The 19,116-nt window shown below is 37.8% G+C and overlaps 1 protein-coding gene across 2 annotated transcripts in view; it reads left to right on the plus strand.

Moving 5' to 3' along the window:
• Nucleotides 1–12,961: 12,961 nt before the first annotated feature.
• The window catches only part of LOC126272815 (DNA-directed RNA polymerases I, II, and III subunit RPABC1), a 52,916-nt gene continuing 46,761 nt past the window's right edge, over nt 12,962–19,116 (plus strand). The window contains exons 1-2 of one of the 2 annotated variants that reach the window (XM_049976003.1): nt 12,962–13,161; nt 13,259–13,347. In XM_049976003.1, coding sequence (XP_049831960.1) covers nt 13,105–13,161; nt 13,259–13,347 — 146 coding nt within the window. In that variant the 5' untranslated portion in view covers nt 12,962–13,104. The remainder of the gene's footprint in view (nt 13,162–13,258; nt 13,348–19,116) is intronic. The other variant, XM_049976005.1, reaches the window with a different exon arrangement.

Genomic DNA, 19,116 nt, shown 5'->3' on the forward strand with positions numbered 1-19,116 from the left:
GTCCATGCATTCATAAGGTTGTCTCGATACCCATACATGTCCATTTACTCGATACAATTTGAAAAGAGACTCATTCGACCAGGTAACAAGTTTCCAGTCATCAACAGTCCGGTGTCAGTCTAGATGGGCCCAGGGGAGGCGTCAAGTTTTGAATCATGCAGTCATCAAGGGTATATGAGTGGGCCTTTGAGTGCGAAAGCTCATATCGCTGATGTTTCCTTGAATGGTTTGCATGCTGACACTTGTTGGTGGCCCAGCATGGAAATCTGCAGCGATTTGCTGCAGGGTTGCACTTCTGTCAGTTTAAACGATTCTGTTCAGTTGTGGTTGGTCCAGTTCTTTTTGAAGCCACAGCAGTGTTGGTGATTTGATGTTTTACTGGATTCCTGATAGTTTTGGTACATTCATGAAATGGTCATATGGGAAAATCCCCACTTCATCGCTGCCCTGGAGATGCTGTGTCCCATCGCTCATGTGCCGATTATAACACCATGTTCAAACTCACTTAAATCTTGATACCCTGCCATTGTAGCAGGCATAAACGATCTAAAAACTGTGTTAGATACTTGTTGTCTTACATACTCGCCGCTCGCCACTTGTCAGAGTCTCTAGACATATCAAGGGTCCCATATCACACCAACTGTACGCACCCCACACCATTACGAAGCTTTGCCGATTACAGCGCCGCTTTCTGCTTGTTTACATATCACTGTATTTGGAAATGCTTTCCTATACCAGTTTCCTTGCTGCTTCAGTGTATATTTGCCTGTGTGTGTGCGCGCGCGTGTGTGTGTGTGTGTGTGTGTGTGTGTGTGTGTGTGTGTGTGTGTTTATCATTTGAGTGATTCTTTTATCAAAATGATGTGGGGGGAACAATTTTCTGGAATGCATTTATGATTATTGTAAACATTAATGAACACATTATTATTTTTATTCCTCCATACAAAATTACTCTTAAGTTTTATATATTTTTATTTTTTTACTGGTTACATGTTTTAAGTAGAAATTCGGCTATGGGATAGAACGAGTTGTCCAGAGGAAATAGTTTTTAATTAGATTTAAAATTTTCTTCGTTACCTGTCAAACATTTCACTTTATTGTATAAATGATCAATTTTTTGTTGGCGCATTTTGATCTCTCTAAGTCGCTGACAGTTTTAACAGTGTTGTATGTATGGACATCACTGTTCCCCTCAAATTGTGTTGGATTGTTTATAATGAATTTCATTAGTGAATATATGTGTTGTGGCGGTGCTCTTAAAATGCCTAGCTCTTTGAAAAGGTACCTACATGACATCCACACGCCAAAGGTAAACACTAAATATTATTCTTACTTCTCCCTTTTGTGCAATCAGTACTTTCTTTCTATGTGATGAGTTAGCTTCCTTTCTTTTGTGTATCGTAGGCCTTTTAATTGCTCACTGATAACCATATTTTATTAAGTGTTTTGAACTGTTTTCATTGTTCATAACCTGTTGTGTCTTATGCGGACAGTTATTGTTAATTTCAATGTCGACTACACTTCAACTGTAACATCACATATTTTAAACTGCTAAGAATCACACATACAGCACTTCCCAATGACACTCAGATGTGATGCAGGGAGTATTGTGGTATACCATGAGTGCAAACACGGGGATCATTCTCTGAGCCTTCACAGTGACCCTGCATGTGCATATTTGTGTAGTTTGTAGTTTTCTTTTATTAAAATATGGAGAACTGTGTCTATTGTGCTCATGGTTGTCTACCAAAGGTCCTGTCGATGATGGCATGATCATTGTTCCAATTCTGATTGTTGTAATGGTTGCCTGACAGAGCAAATTGGCTGACACCATTGCCAGTACTTACTTTTGTGTATTCATGGACTCAGTAAATGGGCCTTCTAATGAGTTTCTGGGGCATGCACTGCCTTTTCCCCAATAACGAGAGGTAGCTTGGCTTTGAGAAATCTTAATATATTGCAGTATGATATTGATTCACCCCAGTACTGTGTTTTCTTTTTTTGTAAATTTATCGATTTGAACAGATTGTCTTTTTACTATGATATGGGTTGGGAATGTAAACTTACCTTGGTAATCTTTCCTGTTCACAGGTACACAAATATTTTAACAGAAAGCCTTTTCAAACTATTTGTACAATTTGCAACATTCAGCATTTAAGCCACCAATAGTGCCACATCCCCTTGTATATAGGCTGTATTGAACTGTATTTTTTGTAAATTGGTGGTAGTACTCCCTTAAAGCATTTTATGAAAACTACAGAACGACTTATCTTTTTGTCAGGCGAAAAAACTTGGAGCTTCCTATGTTTTAATATACTTTCTTCTAAAACAGTTGCTAATGTGACCAGAACTGCCCCATCTCAGATGATACGTACATAGGTGACAGGCTACTATGGTTTATTTTGTCTCTATTTACTCTACCAAATTGAATTGAAAGTTTATAAGTATCACCTGCCCTGTAACCAATGGGTGGTTTCTCATGCATTACTTTTTTGCACAGTAGGTAATTCCCTTCTCTGCCTTTAATTTGTATAGCTACATTACTACATAACTCAGGGAGTCCCTACTTGATCTAACTTTAATCTGACGTCACTCAGATTGAATTAGTTGTTAGATGTGTATGTCCTTTTCATTTATTTAACTTGAACAGTAATTTGAAAATTTCTGTTTCTGTACATCAAAACATTCTTTAATATTGTTCTGCTATTCAGCAACTAATTTATTTATTCTTTCTGTTAGCTGCTGGACAATTTATTTTAAGGTAGATTGTTCTGACCCTATCGAATAAATTTCATCCAATAACCTTTTTATAGTATCAGGAAGGGTGCTCAGTTTGAGCTCAGATATGTTCTGTTTGGACTGAACGTTGTTCAGTTTGGATCGAAATGAGTCCTGCAGAGTATGAAGAGCGTCCTGTTCTGATGATAAGCTATCGAAATCTGTCTTCATTGCAGCTTCTTGTTGTAAGGACACGCCTTTGAGATTTTCATTCGTCATTTTTTCTACTCTTTTGTGCAATTTCACAAAGAGACCCATGGTATTGCTAGTTGCCGCAGTTAATTAGTCACTTTCAGCTTGCAGTTCCATTTCGCTTGCTGAATGTTCCATACTATCTATCACAGGATCAGCAGATTCTCTGCCATCAGGTTTTTTGCTAGTTTTGAATTAGCACAACAATATGTAAATATTGTAAACTTAACGAATGAATTTACAACAATCAAAGCACAATCTGGACAAATGCACTACCAGCACTACTGCATATTGCTCATACGACACACAAAGTCAGACAATTTGTCATGAATAATCTGATGCACAATGCAGTTACTTAACACAGTTTCAACATTCAATTTGCAGTGTGTCGTGGGTCATGAACATCTACCCAAATTACATAAAATAGTAAAATGCAAAGACAGATGTACAAATAATAATCTCCTTACCTTAAATATTGTGGTATATTCCAATCAGTAAATTAATGTATTCAGAATTTGTTAAAAATATTTCTATCTTCTGTGCTTGATTATATTTGTTACTTTTATATTTGTTCATCTTCATATTTTCATTGCAGCTTGTTTCAATGGTTGATCATAGCCGATGTAAAAGAGAAAGCAATCTATACTCCTGTACTGGTAATACAAAAAATTTCCACACACATAACATCCCATATTATCACTAAAATATTTGTCCTGGGAACAGGTTACCATATGAAGTGGTTCCTTTTCTAACACTCATTCAACTTCCACAACAGTAGTATTTTTGTAAGTATTCATCAAAAGGACCTACTTCAACAACAGTGGAACAAAATTTCTGTACCTTCCTTATATGACACAATTATATTTTTCATTACCTACCTTAAATTTCTTTGTGAATTATTTCAATACTTTTCTTCCCTTTAAATGACTGAAATTACACTCCAAAAGTCAATGTTGGTTGTTGATATGTTTAATTACATATGAATATGTAAGTTAATATACTTATGTAGAAGAGTATTTTGAAAAGATTATCAGATTTCATGTTAAAACTGCAGGGTCGCCATGCAATAAGTAAAGAACTAACAACTGAGCACTGATGGCACTCAACCATTGTGCCATCAAACCAACTGCCTCTTATTTACATCATTAAAACATCCAAAAATCATTTCAAGGACTTGATTAAAATATGGGGAATAATAGATTAATCAGTTCACTGAAACAAAATGATTTTGAATGAATGATTCAAAAAAGTAACAGAGTGCATTAAATTTACATCTGTATTATCCAGCGTCATGAAAGGGAAGACAAAATATATGAAAACAATCTAACCATATTATTAATACAGAGATAATTCTCATTTGAAAATACGATAAAAATAGCATCATTGTATTTCACGTACTTTGCTTTCTTACAACTGGTTGAAATAAGTAGGTTTACAGTGGTTTCAACGAAAATGACATTAGATTATGAACACTTATGATAATAATAATTACACAGTAGTGCATAAACAGAAATTTATTTAATAGTACTGTTTCATAATGTATGAACGACTGAAATGTGATTATTAAAAAGACATGCTAGAACACTTTAAACTGTAGTTGCTTCATATTTACAATAAAAAATCAAAAAGAGAAAAAGATTCTCTTCATCAGAGCTGAAATTTTTACGGTGTGATACAACATGTTCTAAGCAGTATGACAGTACCTGAATGACTCTTCAAAACATAGAAGTGCAGTACACAGTGCTACCACAAGCATGGAAAATACTTTATTCCTACTGGCTGATGATTTAGACAGCCAATCAAAATATCTCCTGCCCTCAAATACTCACTGTGATTCCTAACTCATCCAGTAGAATTACAGAGGTCTGAATTGATGAAACTGAATAAAATAAAACAAAGTCTCAATCATCCTTACAAATATAATATGAAATGGTTGATCACCTAAACGTTCTTCTAGCTGCTTTCATATAAAAGCTTGCACTCTGGACATACATCACGTGACTCATGATTGCACAATAATTTTCCCACACATACATTTACATAGTTTTTAACAGAATAAAACATCCACACTTCATGCATGTCCTCACTCTCTCCGCAGCAGTCACACAACAAAACGCAATCAAATAATAATTTTGTAGTTAATACTTTTAAATCATTAAGCTACTATAACAAAACAAAGAAAATTCTAGAAAAACACTTTAAACATACTAAATATGTTTAGTAACGATTTCAGATGAAATACCACATAAATACATTGAAATATCTGATTCCATGTTGCAGTACAAGATAATTTTTGATGGGTTCTGGTATTTTTTTGCATCTGAGAGTGCTGTAGGTAATGAACTGAGGTTTTAACAGTGTTGCTTTATATCAGCACAGGTTTGCATATGCAGTATGAAAAAAATCGAATGAAATTTAATGCTGTTTCTTTAGCTTCATAGACAGTGTGTCTAGTGTACTGATCACATGCCAAGCTGGTCCATTGCCCTAGTGCTCAGCATCAGCTGTGCAGATATGAGATCAAAAACAACTACTCTCCCTCCTGGCAGACACAATCTAAGATAGTTTACTTCACTACAAGGAATGAAGATTCTGCATTACCTGTTATGTTGGAGATACTGGAATCTCACACTATGAGGAATTGAGACCAGTGTCGTTACAGCTGTATGCTTGTCTAGGCTTGTAATACTTTATTTTATTATTTAAATGATTTAAATTTTAGGATAACAGAAGAGAGCCAATGTCTATATTGTATATGAGTATGAACATAAATTGCTGAAGCAGTTTTAATTAAATAACCTTTTCTTAAATGAGAAAAATCAACTCTACAAAAGGAGTAAAATTTAGTTGTACAGTTGTGTGCATTCTCTTACAAATATTGTTTGGTGTTTTATTATGTGTACATCTTAACTACCAAATAAATGTAACGTTTTTAAAATGTTGTTTCACTTCTCAGCAATTTACCAAGTAAACTTGATCAAGAATATAAATTATGAAGTTAGCTGTAACCAGTAATTTATATTTATCATTGTTAGTTCCTCAATTACGATACTTAGCTCATAACCTAATTTTAACCATTGGGCACTGGACTAAGTGAATTGATGTGATGTGACAGGACATGTGTATAGGTCATCAAGGCAAATTCACACTAGCCATTACAGCACAATCACATCACAGCACCCACATCACGTTATGACGCAGTCACGCTGTCCATCATGCCGTGTCACATCCAGTCAATTCAAGTCATGTGATCTCAACTCACATCACTGTCTTCAACTGTTTTCAGTCTATAACAAATAGCAGAGAATGAATAACAAATAACAAGTAATGGAGTCATAAAACAGCAACTGATATTGACCACGAAAACCAAGACTTAATGAATGCACAATAAATTGAAGTATGGAGGATTAGAACATTATTGTGTATCAGGAGGAGATGAGACTAGAGATCACGTGATCAACAATGAATGTTGACCCCATTCATCAAAACTTTGTTCCTGCGAAACCTTGAATGTGCCATGACATGGCATTATGTGACTTGACAGACTGTATGCATGCCACTATTTGTAATGTGTTGTGAAATGTTTTGATGCACCATGATGTAACATGACAGCCAGTGTAAAGTCGCCTTTAGTTTGTACTTACAGATATCTCACTTTATTTTATAATGGAAATGAAAATGGTAGCATAGCTGGGCTTCTTTATTTTGTTTCACTTTCTGCTGTTTTTGTCATAATTTTATGATTAAAGGCCAATTCTTACTGACTCTCATGTCACATCATGTCACGGCATATCAAAATATTCCACAATGAACTTAAAATGGCAGCATCGCCACTGGCCATCGTGTCACATCACATCGCTTCACAATGCTGTCAAGGTTTCTCAGGAACAAAGTTTCAACAAATGACATCTATGCCCATTGCTGATCAAGTAACGCCCAAGTTCATTTCTTCTTGAAATACAGCCATCCTCTCATTCTTAATACTTTGTTTTGTTGAAATTCCGTCAAATCTTGAGTTTAGTTGGTGATATTAGTTGTTATCCTGTGTTTTTATTACTTGTTCTTTGTCATTCATTCTTTGTTATTTGTTAAGACTGAGTTGATGACAGCTACGTAAGTTGAGATCATATGACTTGAATAGGACACATTCGATACTTTTAGCATGACATGTTTGGGTGATATGTTGCCAGCCGCAGTCGCCAACCACGCAATTTGAATCATATGTGTTAGATAATTTAAGATGGTGTAAAAGCATAAAATCCACCCTTCAGACCGTACATCTATTGTACATTCTTATGAAACCCTTCCTTATTATTAAGATTTCACCCTTTTTATTATTTTAGTTTTTAGGCTTTGTTTTATTTTGACAATTTGTTTCACAAATACGATATTGAGATGCCAACATGCCAGTCTACCAAGCTGTGAGATTTCCCAATTTCATTGCACTGCAGTTAGACAGTTCAGCTTAGCTTACTCCATGAGATGAATCTCTTAGTATACTCACTATAATGGCTATGTTGCACTGTGCTCGGTGCTCATACATGAGTTAAAAGGATTGCAGTTTAATTGTTGTATCAGATGAGGAAAGCGAGTGCTACAGCAGGTGTGTTTAAATATAAGAGGTGAAAACAAAAATACAGAAAATTCTGGGAAACTAATTCTGCTGGCCGCGGTGGTCTCACGGTTCTAGGCGCGCAGCCCGGAACCGTGAGACTGCTACGGTCGCAGGTTCGAATCCTGCCTCGGGCATGGATGTGTGTGATGTCCTTAGGCTAGTTAGGTTTAAGTAGTTCTAAGTTCTAGGGGACTAATGACCACAGCAGTTGAGTCCCGTAGTGCTCAGAGCCATTTTTTAAACTAATTCTGAATTTGAAGGTTGGTTATGCTCTTGTTGTTGTTGTGGTCTTCAGTCCTGAGACTGGTTTGATACAGCTGTCCATGCTACTCTATCTTGTGCAAGCTTCTTCATCTCCCAGTACCTACTGCAACCTACAACCTTCTGAATCTGCTTAGCGTATTCATCTCTTGGTCTCCCTCTACGATTTTTACCCTCCACGCTGCCCTCTAATACTAAATTGGTGATCCCTTGATGCCTCAGAACATGTCCTACCAACCGCTCTAATGAATCAAATTCTGAAAGGGTCAGATGTAACGTGAAAATCATGCCAAAAAAAAGGCGAGGTGTCATGTAAAAGCCAGATAATTTTGAGTATATTTGAGGAAGCAGCTATCACTGATACATATTTAAATAAACAGGCTCAGACTGCAGAAATTAAATTGGCAGGACTCATGGACGAACACAATTTTCCTTTTCATTTTGTAGATCACCAGAAGGACATAGTTCAGAGTTCCTTTGCTGATTCTAAAATGGTCAATGGTATACATCTGTTTCGAGCTAAATATGCCCAGATCACAAAGAACGTGATGGGAGACAGCCATATGAATGAGCTTTCAGAAAAACAGAGACATCCCAAATTCGATTTTGTTACTCATGAGTCAACAGTTCTGTTCAAAACTTCCTGTGTTCTGGTTAGATATTTCGATAAAAACACAAACAAAATTGAAAGCAAAGGTGCAACAATCAAACCGTTTATTCTGATCTAATGCTTTCATTTTATGACTATAATGTTTGTGAAAAGAATGTTATGGGATTTGATTCTGCTGGTGGTAATTCTATAACAGGGTGTAGAAACTGTGTTGCTACTCGGTTAACTAAAAAATGTCCTGAATTAACTATATTGAAATGTATATATCACTCAAGTCACAAATGTGCTGGTGAAGGTTGTAAATATCTTCGCAGGCGTTGTGGAGACCTAGCTAGGAACATATATAACGGTTTCAAAGCGACAGGCATAGCTGCGTGATTTTCAAACTTTATTAGACATCAAAAATCATAAAGTCTAACTTCTACCAGAAACTAGATGGCCATCCTTGTGGACCATTGTAATGACAATTTTAGAGCATGCTCTGCATCTCTATTTTGATTTTATTTGTGTAATGGAGTGGCTGGCTGCAGTAGAAGAACTTCACCAATCTTTCAATGTCAATTTTTTGAAAATTATTTTCTTTGTTTTTGACCTATATTTTATCGAAATTCACATATTTAAACAGGTATTTCCAGAGTGGAAAGCTGTTGTCATTGATTTACATGAAAAGATTGTTGAAGAGCAGAAGGAAATGTTGCTTTGCTACATGGACTAGCAGTATGTGGCAAATAACAAATATATTCACATGAACACCAACCACCAGTTACTTCTTGATTGCCAGATGCAGAGTAGTGGGACGTTGTGGTCCCAGTGACCTAACTATACTTGGTGATCTGAATATTGAGGCAAAATCCTCCAGTTTGTGTCATATGAGGTTAATAGATGCTCTTAATTCATATAATCTCATAAATGTAGTAAATAGTGATACCAGGGTAACAAAATCCACATCTAGCACAATTGATTACGTTATACTATGTAAGCATATTAAAGACAGTGTTAGGTGCTGGAATATGGATTTTCACTACTCTTACCACAAATGTCAACTTGTAGAGTATGTAAACACAAGCATCCCAAAAATGGCAAAAGTTATCGAAAACAAAAGAATCCTAAAAGAGGGTAACATCCTTGCCCTAAGAAATAAATTAGCTATAGAGGACTGGGATCTGGTTTACCAGACTGAAGGATCTGGAAACAAATTGGCCAAATTCTATGATACTATGCTAGGACACTTTGACAGATGCTGCCCTGTTAACCAACAGACTGATACTTCCAGCAAATATGATAAAACTCAGGCAAAACATCCAGGACCTGGATGTGTTACACAAGTCAACAAACCTGCAGGTTTTTAAGGCCAAGTACAACAAAGCCAAGAAAATCTTTAAGAAAGAGCTTTCAAATCTAAGAAAACAGATATACAGCAGTGAAATAGCTCAATCAGACAATATAGCAAAGACCTCATGGAGAATTGTAAATCAATTTCGCAATGCCACACCGAAGCCAGATACTGAAATTGTAAATATAAGACATGAAGGAAACACAATTAAAGACCCTAATAAAGTCTGCAATGTTTTCAATACATACTTATATCTGCAGCTGTTAGTCCAGTTAATAACACAATTGTGAGTAGTGAGGTAAAGCTCTGCCCCTTTGAAGAGCCACCTTTTGAATACAAACAAGTAAGTGAAAAATAAATAGGCAGGATAATAAATAACCTAAAGAATAAGTTCTCATCTGGATGGGATGGTTTGAGTAGTATTGCGATTAAAAAATGTAATAAGGAATTCGTTAAAATAATCACCCGCCTGGTTAACTGCAGTATCAGAGAACATACATTTCCAAAGGTATTGAAATGGAGCACAGTTAAACCAGTGCATAAAAAAGGATCCAAGGAAGAGGTTTCAAATTTCAGGCCCATATCATTAATACCTGTCTTCAGCAAAGTACTTGAAGTTGTGCTGCTGTTACAACTTAGCGACTATTTCTTGAAAAATAAGTTCCTAACAGAGACACAACATGGATCCCGAAAAGATCATAGTACTATCACAGCAATTACGGAATATCTTCACAAAACATATGGTGCCCTTGATCAAGGAATGCCAACAGCTGGCATATTTCTAGACCTTACTAAAGCCTTTGACTCAGTAAACCATGAGTTACTTTTAAGTAAAGTTGAGTCATACAATGTAAAAGCTGCATCCATGCAATTGCTGGCTACATATTTATTTAACCGCAAGCAGTGTACAAAGCTGACCTACAAAATCAATAATCAGATCATTAATTTCCAGTCCAAATATGAGACAGTCACGCAAGGTGTTCCCCAGGGCTCAATTTTGGGCCCTTTCCTTTTCCTAGTGTACATAAATGATATAGAGCAACCTTTCAACTCCCAGTTGGTAACCTATGCAGACGATACCTCACTGTTATTTCTTAGTAAACAAAATGATGAGATAATGTTGGTAGCAACTGAGGGACTACGTCAAATAACTACTTATTTCCAAAGTCAAGGTTTGAAAGTTAATATCAGTAAATCTGAGCTATTGCCATTTAAACTTATAAACTCACACCAAACCTCTATCAGTAACATAGGTGGAATTGAAGTAGTGGTCACAAAAGGCTGCAGATTTCTAGGTATTCACCTAGATGAAAATCTAAGATGGGTTAACCATATCAAATTTTTATGCAATAAAATCAGCAGTTCATTACATCTAATTAGCCAGTTATCAAAAGTAGTTCCACATCAGACATTAAAAACAATTTATTATGGAACCATTTTTGCACAGATTAATTACGGGATAGAGATATGGGGTTGTGCCGCCGACATACATATGAACAGAATATTAACTCTACAGAAAAGAGCAATCAGAATTATCCATGGATTAGGGTATAGAGATTCATGCAGGGAAATCTTTGTTCATCATAAATACCTCACAGTCTACTCACTGTATCTTTACAAATTAATTATATTTTTTGTGACACATCAAAACAAAGTAACAAAGTGCTCTGATATGCATACCTATAACACAAGAAATAAAGACTGCTACTCAGACAAAGAACAAAATTAAAAACAACAGACCATAGTCCATGCATTAGTGGTCAAATATGGTATAACAGATTACCTAGCTCTATAAGGTGCCACAAAGGGAACTCATTCAAAGTGAAACTGAAATATTTTTTGATTGACAAGTGTTTATATTCTTTAAGTGAATATATATATATATATATATATATATATATATATATATATATATATATATAATAGGTACGATGTAACACCCAATATTGTGCCTTATTAGGTACAATGGTACATTTGTATCATGTATATGTAATCACATATCATTTGTATCATGTATATGTAATTACATATGTATATATGACTGTACTAAGCTTGTAAAAAAATGCTATGACGTTTGCAAAAGACACCAGTTGGTGTCTCCATGCAAAACATACAATAAATAAAAAAATAAATAAATGTATTTAGATGTTGAAGTTCAGAAACCAGAAATGTATAATGAACAGGACACTGTGAAAGACTTTCAGCACAGAAATAGGGATTTTCGTGCACATCTACAGAGCTGAAAAAGAGATATAACTCTGATGGATTTAGTGTGATTGCTTGCATCTTTGCAGCCTAAAAGGGCTCTTTCAAACAAAGAACAGTAAAAAAATTTCCTCTCATAGTTCTTACGACAAAATTTCCTAAAATAATCCCTTTCGATGATGATAATCAGCTACAACAAATCTATGATGACTAGAGGAAACTTCCTATTGTAAAAATACAGGAAAATATTACAAAATCTTCAGAAGTGGATATGTTTTGGGTAAATTTACCTAACGTAAAAACTTTATTTGGCGAGAGAGAATTCCTGGTCATAGCAAAGTTTGTGCTCTCTTGTTTACTTCTTCCACGCTCAACTGCTGAAAGCAAAAGGGATTTTAGTAAGATTAATCTTATATAAGTGAAAAATAGGAGTAGATTCATTGCTTCCACAGTGAATGGATGTTTGCCTGTTAGCCAGTGCGTGAGAAGGAGCAGCTCATGCAAAAAATTTGTTCTTACTGCAAACATACGCAATAGCATTAAGGAAACGCAGTTCTATTCGCAGCCATGTATTTCCAGTTCCCTTGTTTCTAATCCTGAGAGGAAGAAGATGATGATGATCGTGCATTCCATTTTTAAGTCTTTTCCCAAGGCAAGCAAATAATGAAGGTATCGTTGTATAATTGTATGGACCCTATTTAATGTGTGTACATGAATTCCTAATATAAAAAATTAAGAATAAATAACATTAAAATGCGAGTAATTAAACACGAAATAATCTGAACACGCCTGTTTTTATGTGGTGTATGTACGACCTCCTAACGAAATGTACGATTATTTCGATGCAGTTGTGCGATACAGTAATGCTGAAAGATTGGCAATGCTAGCTTATTATTTAGGAATAGTGTCTGGCTACATAGAGTGCGCTAGTGCAATTTTATATTTGGTGACGCAACCTACCTATTTTTAGCGCATCTCGTTCAGGTGGTATGTTCATGTTGCCAGCACTGATGTCAACAGTGAAGCGTGTTGTGAATTGGGAGGAAAGACCAAAGGAGCTGGACAGTGGGTACTTCATTATTTTTGCCATTACCTTTGTAGGTATTTATAATGGATGACGAAGCAGAAACCTATAAATTGTGGAGGGTTAGAAAGACAGTTATGCAGGTAAAGTTTCATATTAATGGAATAGACATACCTGTTTTACTGGAAGTACGTTGTGTTGTTGAAATTGCCGCTTCATTTTTAATTCTTTTTGCTGTAGCTGTGCCACGATCGTGGATATCTGGTTACTCAAGATGAATTGGACCAAACTCTGGAACAATTCAAAGAACAGTTTGGGGACAAACCGAGGTAAGGAACAATTATAATGTGACGATAGTTTAAATTAGGTAGGCCTAGCAGGTTTATGTTGTATCATATTTGCTTGTTGATAAGTTATTCCAATTTTTCAGTATATTGCCCTCAAAATGTCGTGCTTTGGCAACGAGTGATATGTTATAGGGTTGTAAAATAAGTAGGTCCTTCAGCTGTTGGTAATGGTCATTGTAGTATCACCAGTGAACTGAACAAAGAAAGGCTCAGTTAAAAGCATTTAAAATAATAGTTACGAAAGCATAAGCTCTGCTTTTATTTGACCTCTGTCTGTATGGTAGTTAATGGTTCACTAACCTTTGTGTAGTAGTGAGTTATAAGGAGGAAAATGAAACTTAGAGATTTTGATGATATCGTTTTTCATCCCACAGCTGTTGCATTAAGAAAACTACTAAGAGAATGTACGTGAAAGTGCATTGAATCCTTCAGTGCCTGTAAAAGATTTTACCAGTTTTTAATCAGGCTTTTCTGGGCTGTGCGTGTCAAAATTTTCGAAAAATAGCACTTCTTCACATTATGGATTGTGCTTTAAGTCTTGTACTGGTGTTACAGATTGTTTGCTAGTCTCTTAACACTTCTTAATATTATTGTACTTGCTATTATGTAAAGTAATGCCAGTTTGGGAAGCTGTTGTTTGCCACCATCTTTAGTAGGTATTTATTAACCTGTTGTCCTAGCTCTTGTCACAATGTTACATTTCTCGTGTGGTTTGTTTGTGAGTAACTTGTTCCAAATACTTATTGTTTTCCTAGCAAAATGCCTATTTGCCCCTGACAGAAAAATAGCAAGTTGGGAAATTTTTAGTTTGGCCACCAACATATGATGGCCTTAACTATGAACTCCAAGCATCTACAGATGATATGTGTACTTAAGATTCATTCACAGAGTATTACCAGCCCCAAAATTCTTTTTATTAATATGTGTATTTTGCAGGTTGATGACTAACACTGGGTTGTAGTTATCATCCTGCAGTTTCTCTTTGTCGATGGATGTTGATTACCAGTTGTGACACTGAAATTTCAGAGAATTGGTCCCTAATTTTACCTTTCTTTGAGATTTTTTTTTTTCTGTTGTACCGTTTTGAAGTACCTTGGGCCTAGTTGGAGTAAGTGCTAGATTTTTCTATTCATGTATAACTTATATCTTACTAATCTATTCCATCACATTGACAACTTTTCTGGCTGGTAAAAAGGGAACGTTTGTGTGTTGTTGATGTGAAGTATGGAAGAAATTGGATTAAATTAGGACCATATGAGGGGTTTGATTCCACCCATCTGATTTGACCTATGATGTGTGATGTCATAATGGCACTGTGTTTTCGAGTCTGTTCGTGTTTGCATATGTCACGCTGTAACATTTGGTGGTGTACCCTTGTGTTGGATGTTCATGTTTCGAAGTTGTTTGTGTTAGGTATGGTAATGACTTTGTTCAGTCATTGTGTTAAGTTGTGGTTGCAATAGTGCGGTGCTTCGCCTTGCAGGGTTTCGCCTTGATTGCCGAGTTTATTAGTTATCATGTTTGTCATGAACACATGAAGTTGACTTTTAATTTTGTAGAGAATTTTGTGAAGTGTAGGGAGAAGTTGGGGAGCCTAGGGTTGTAGTGTAAGTTGACATATCATGGTTTGGTAGAAGGAAGTATGGGATGGATGGCTCTTGTGTTGGTTTGGGAAATTCCATGTAAGAATATCTACAATGTAGGCAAAGACTCACATGTGGATTGCTTTTACAGCCTTAGTAAAGAGATGTGCACACAACATTCACATGCACACACGAGCTTGCATGGGATAACGTGAGCGTCCGATTCCACCCCTCTGCTTTGACCGATGATGTCACCAATATGGTGGAAATGACCATTCACGACTCCCATACTGCTCCTATGACGTCATCACAGAAACGTAACAAACATGAAATTAGTTCGAAAAACCACCACACAGATATTCCTCCAAAAATATAATCAAACTAATGGGACAAGTGGAGGACATTTGGGGTTTTTGGGTGGGGGACAAACTAAATATACACACATGCCACTACACCAAATGACAAAAACACTAAAATAACAAGACCCCACAACCTTTCCAAATTCAGCTACATACCAAATCCACTGGAATCGATCACTTCCCTTGACCTATATAGGTCAACAGAAACAACCGATACCACACTACAAATCTCAGAAATTTCACCACCACCACCAAACTATCCTACCACAAAAAGAACACCTTTAAAATCAAAATTGGAATCAAACACTTCCCTTGACCTGTTATCCTTAAGACATCTCCACATCCCTGGTCCGAGATGCTGTAACTTTAGTAAGCCTCATTTCTTCACAACACACTGAACACTTCACAACTTCAGCCAACAGGTAAAATAGCTGAAGAAATTTTAATAGAGACAACACAGTGTCCCCCGTCATTGCTGACAGCTGAAAACTGTTGACCTTGTCAGTCATATCCATACCTACCAAAGACATAAACAAAGCAGTTTACCAAAATTCACACATGACGAACAGAAAAAGCTACAATAATGTTGAAATAACAAAACCAAAACCGTTATCTCACTGACAAAGATTCAGCTGAAAGCAGTCACCACCGATACCACACATGTGCAATGCTACAATGCAAATGATCCCCATACCCCACATAACACGCTACTCACAAATACACTACCAGAGAGAACCACTGACTGTAACAATATGCCACCTATAAACACGCCACACACGCAGGCTAAACCAGAAACATCACCTAACACACAGCACATAAACACCACCAGAGAGCACCACTGATCACATCAAAATGACACCTACAAACACACCAATCTCACAAACTATACTCCGCGCCATCGTGATGTCACACACCACAACAGCCTTATGTCACGGATCAAAGCAGACGGGTCGAATTGGATGCTTCCGTTCACCTGCTTGCACATGTCATAAATACAAGACTGCCAACTCTAGCATCTTGGGTCGAAAGCAACATGTGAGTGTCTTTTAATTATGCCTGTCTGTGAGTTGACGTGTAATCTTTGCGGTAAGTGGCAATTGTTTTTCTTACATTCTTGCGTTGATTTGTGGGTCTTGGAGGCTATTATGTTGGGAGGATGATTTTCGGACATTTTTCGGGTGCTGCAGAACAGAACTGAGTGTTAGTGGTTTGACCTGGGACATACCGGGTCTTCTGAGTAAAATGTGGAATGTACGTTACACTTAGAGTTTCAGGGAATTTTCTGAGGTTTAGACGAATAAAATGAGTCGGTGAATATACTTCACCTGAGGAAGTTCAGTGCGAGTAAAAGGGTGAGAAGTTGCTCAAAATGAAGAACTTTCTCCAATTTCATATGAATAAAGCCAGAGATATTTCCCACGATTGAAGAACATTCCCTGTTTTTTGAAGTGAGATTTATGGCATACTTTGAGCTGAGTAAGTTGTTGTGGTTATGTTATTGAATGATTTTAGTGAAAATGCCAGAATTTATTGTTCTTGAAAGGCAAAAAAAGATACATGTAGCACGAAGGAAGACGGAAGAAAGGAATTGTAAAAGTTTACATAGATTTGACAGTGGAAACATCACTTCGCCGGGAATCACTTTCTTCCAGAAACTTGTGAAAGAAGAGGAGGCGCTCTTTCCAACAACTGTAAAATGAAAAAAAAATGTGTTATTTAGGTGGGGGTTTCAGGCTGGTGTAGGAGAAAACTTGGGAGTACTATATCACTGACATTCTCATATGTCTTACAGCAGGTTAACAGAAAAGCACCGTTGATCAAATTTCAGACATATAAATGAACTAAAAGCAACAAAGTTAAGTTTCAGTCTAGATATCAGTTTTCAGGACCTGTGGAGGTCCTCGCAATAATCAAACCTTCTGCACATGGAGACAAATAGGTTAGTCAGAAGGGCTTTCCTTCTGTAAATGTGCGGGCTACATCTGATAACAGTGAAATGTTCACTAGTGTTGATGCTTTGTGGCCTGGGTCTGTACATTATCTAAGGTATGGAGAAACTTCGATGTGTACCGTGTATTACAGGAGAACCCCCTCCCTTGTGGGACCAGGAGTTGGAATAGGCCCGAGGTATTCTTGACTGCTGTAAGAGGCAACTACAAGGAGTCTCACAGATTTCGGTCTTTGTGCTGGTGCCCTGTAGCTTGTGACCCCCATTTTTCAAAATTTTCATAAAGAGCAAGCCAATTGGGGAAGGGTGCCTTACATGGTGCATCATGTCCATCGTGTATTGAGATCTTTAGCCCACTTGCTCATCATGGCATTGCATTCCCACTCATTCTCCATCTCTTGAGTGAGGACACCTTCCTGGGTGTGTTTTCCTCCGCCCACTATGCAGTTTCGTTTTCTGTGCTGACAATGATCCTGGAATTCTTCGCACCTCATATCCAGCACGGTAGCCAGTCCATTGTGATGCAGCCACCATGTACCCTGTTGGTTGCAGCCCCCTGACTACAAACGGATCACTCTGCTGATGCCTGCACCTTTAACTCCCCACATATGCCAAGGAGTAGATGCCCATCCTACCAGGTGGTCTTTGCTGCAGCTGGATGGCGCCTATGGGGAGGACCCCTGGTTGGAGTGGGTGACATCAGGGCGATGACACACAAATGCCAGCAGTCTCTAAGTGTTCCAAGTCTCAGTACAGTGCAAGGAAGTATGAGCCTACATCGTTCCCCTCCCTAGCCGCACCATGGGAGCAATGCCAGGCTAAGGATGGCAGTGAACCTTATTCACCCCAGTACCTCGTATGTACAAGAGCTGATGGGGACTCCTTTGTCTCGATGCAGCCTCAGTTTTTTATAGAGCATTTAGAGAACAAGTTTGGGGAGATGGAGGGCTTTTCCTCTGCCCAGCCATGGGCGTTACTCACTTGTGACAAGCCAGGGGATGTTTCCGTTACCATCACGCCTTATAAGAGCTTAAATATGGTGCAGGGTATTATATTCCACAGGGACCTTCTTTTACAGTCTGACAAAGAGCTGTGCGCCAACATGGAATGACGAGGAGTTAATTTCGTAGGCACGTCCATTGGGGTCCAAGGATAATGAGGTTGCCACCGGTGCCTTCGTCTTTGCCTTAGAGGGCGACACATTACCTGAGAAGGTCAAGGTAATGGTCCACCGCTGTGATGTCAAGCCAAATATCCCTCCCCCAATGTGGTGCTTGAAGTTCGGCCATATGTCTTCCCGCTGCACTTTCAGCATCACATGTCGAGATTGCAGACGACCATCCCATCCCAATACTCCATGTGCCCCACGTCACATCTGCGTCAGTTGCGGAGAGCATCATTCCCCTTGCTAACCAGACTGCAGTATTTTACAGCGAGAAAGGAAAACCATGGAATAGAAGACTGGACTGACTGACCTACACTAAGGCCAAGAGGAAATTTGAGTGCCTACATCCTGTGGCTATGACCTTCTCTTATGTTGCCGCTACGAAAACAGTTGTAGCCCCATCAATTCCAGTCGGCTCTGAGTCAGAAGACTGCACCTGTCCCCTTGATGGTGGTGGAGGGGGGCAGGCACTTCCCTCCCTGTTGCTCCCGCACCACCTACCTCGGGACCACTGCACCCCCCCCCCCCCTGCCCACCCCACCACTGACTGCTCTTCCTACTAATGGGTAATGGGTCCCTTGGGTCACTTCCTTCCCAGGTTTATGCTCATGGGAATGATAACACCCGCAGTCCTGGAGACAGAATCAGCGAAGCCCTCCCAGCCAAAGAAACCCAAGGATCAGTGAGAGAAGTCCA

This window comes from Schistocerca gregaria, chromosome 5, assembly GCF_023897955.1.
Source record: "Schistocerca gregaria isolate iqSchGreg1 chromosome 5, iqSchGreg1.2, whole genome shotgun sequence".
Taxonomy (NCBI): Eukaryota; Metazoa; Arthropoda; class Insecta; order Orthoptera; family Acrididae; genus Schistocerca; species Schistocerca gregaria.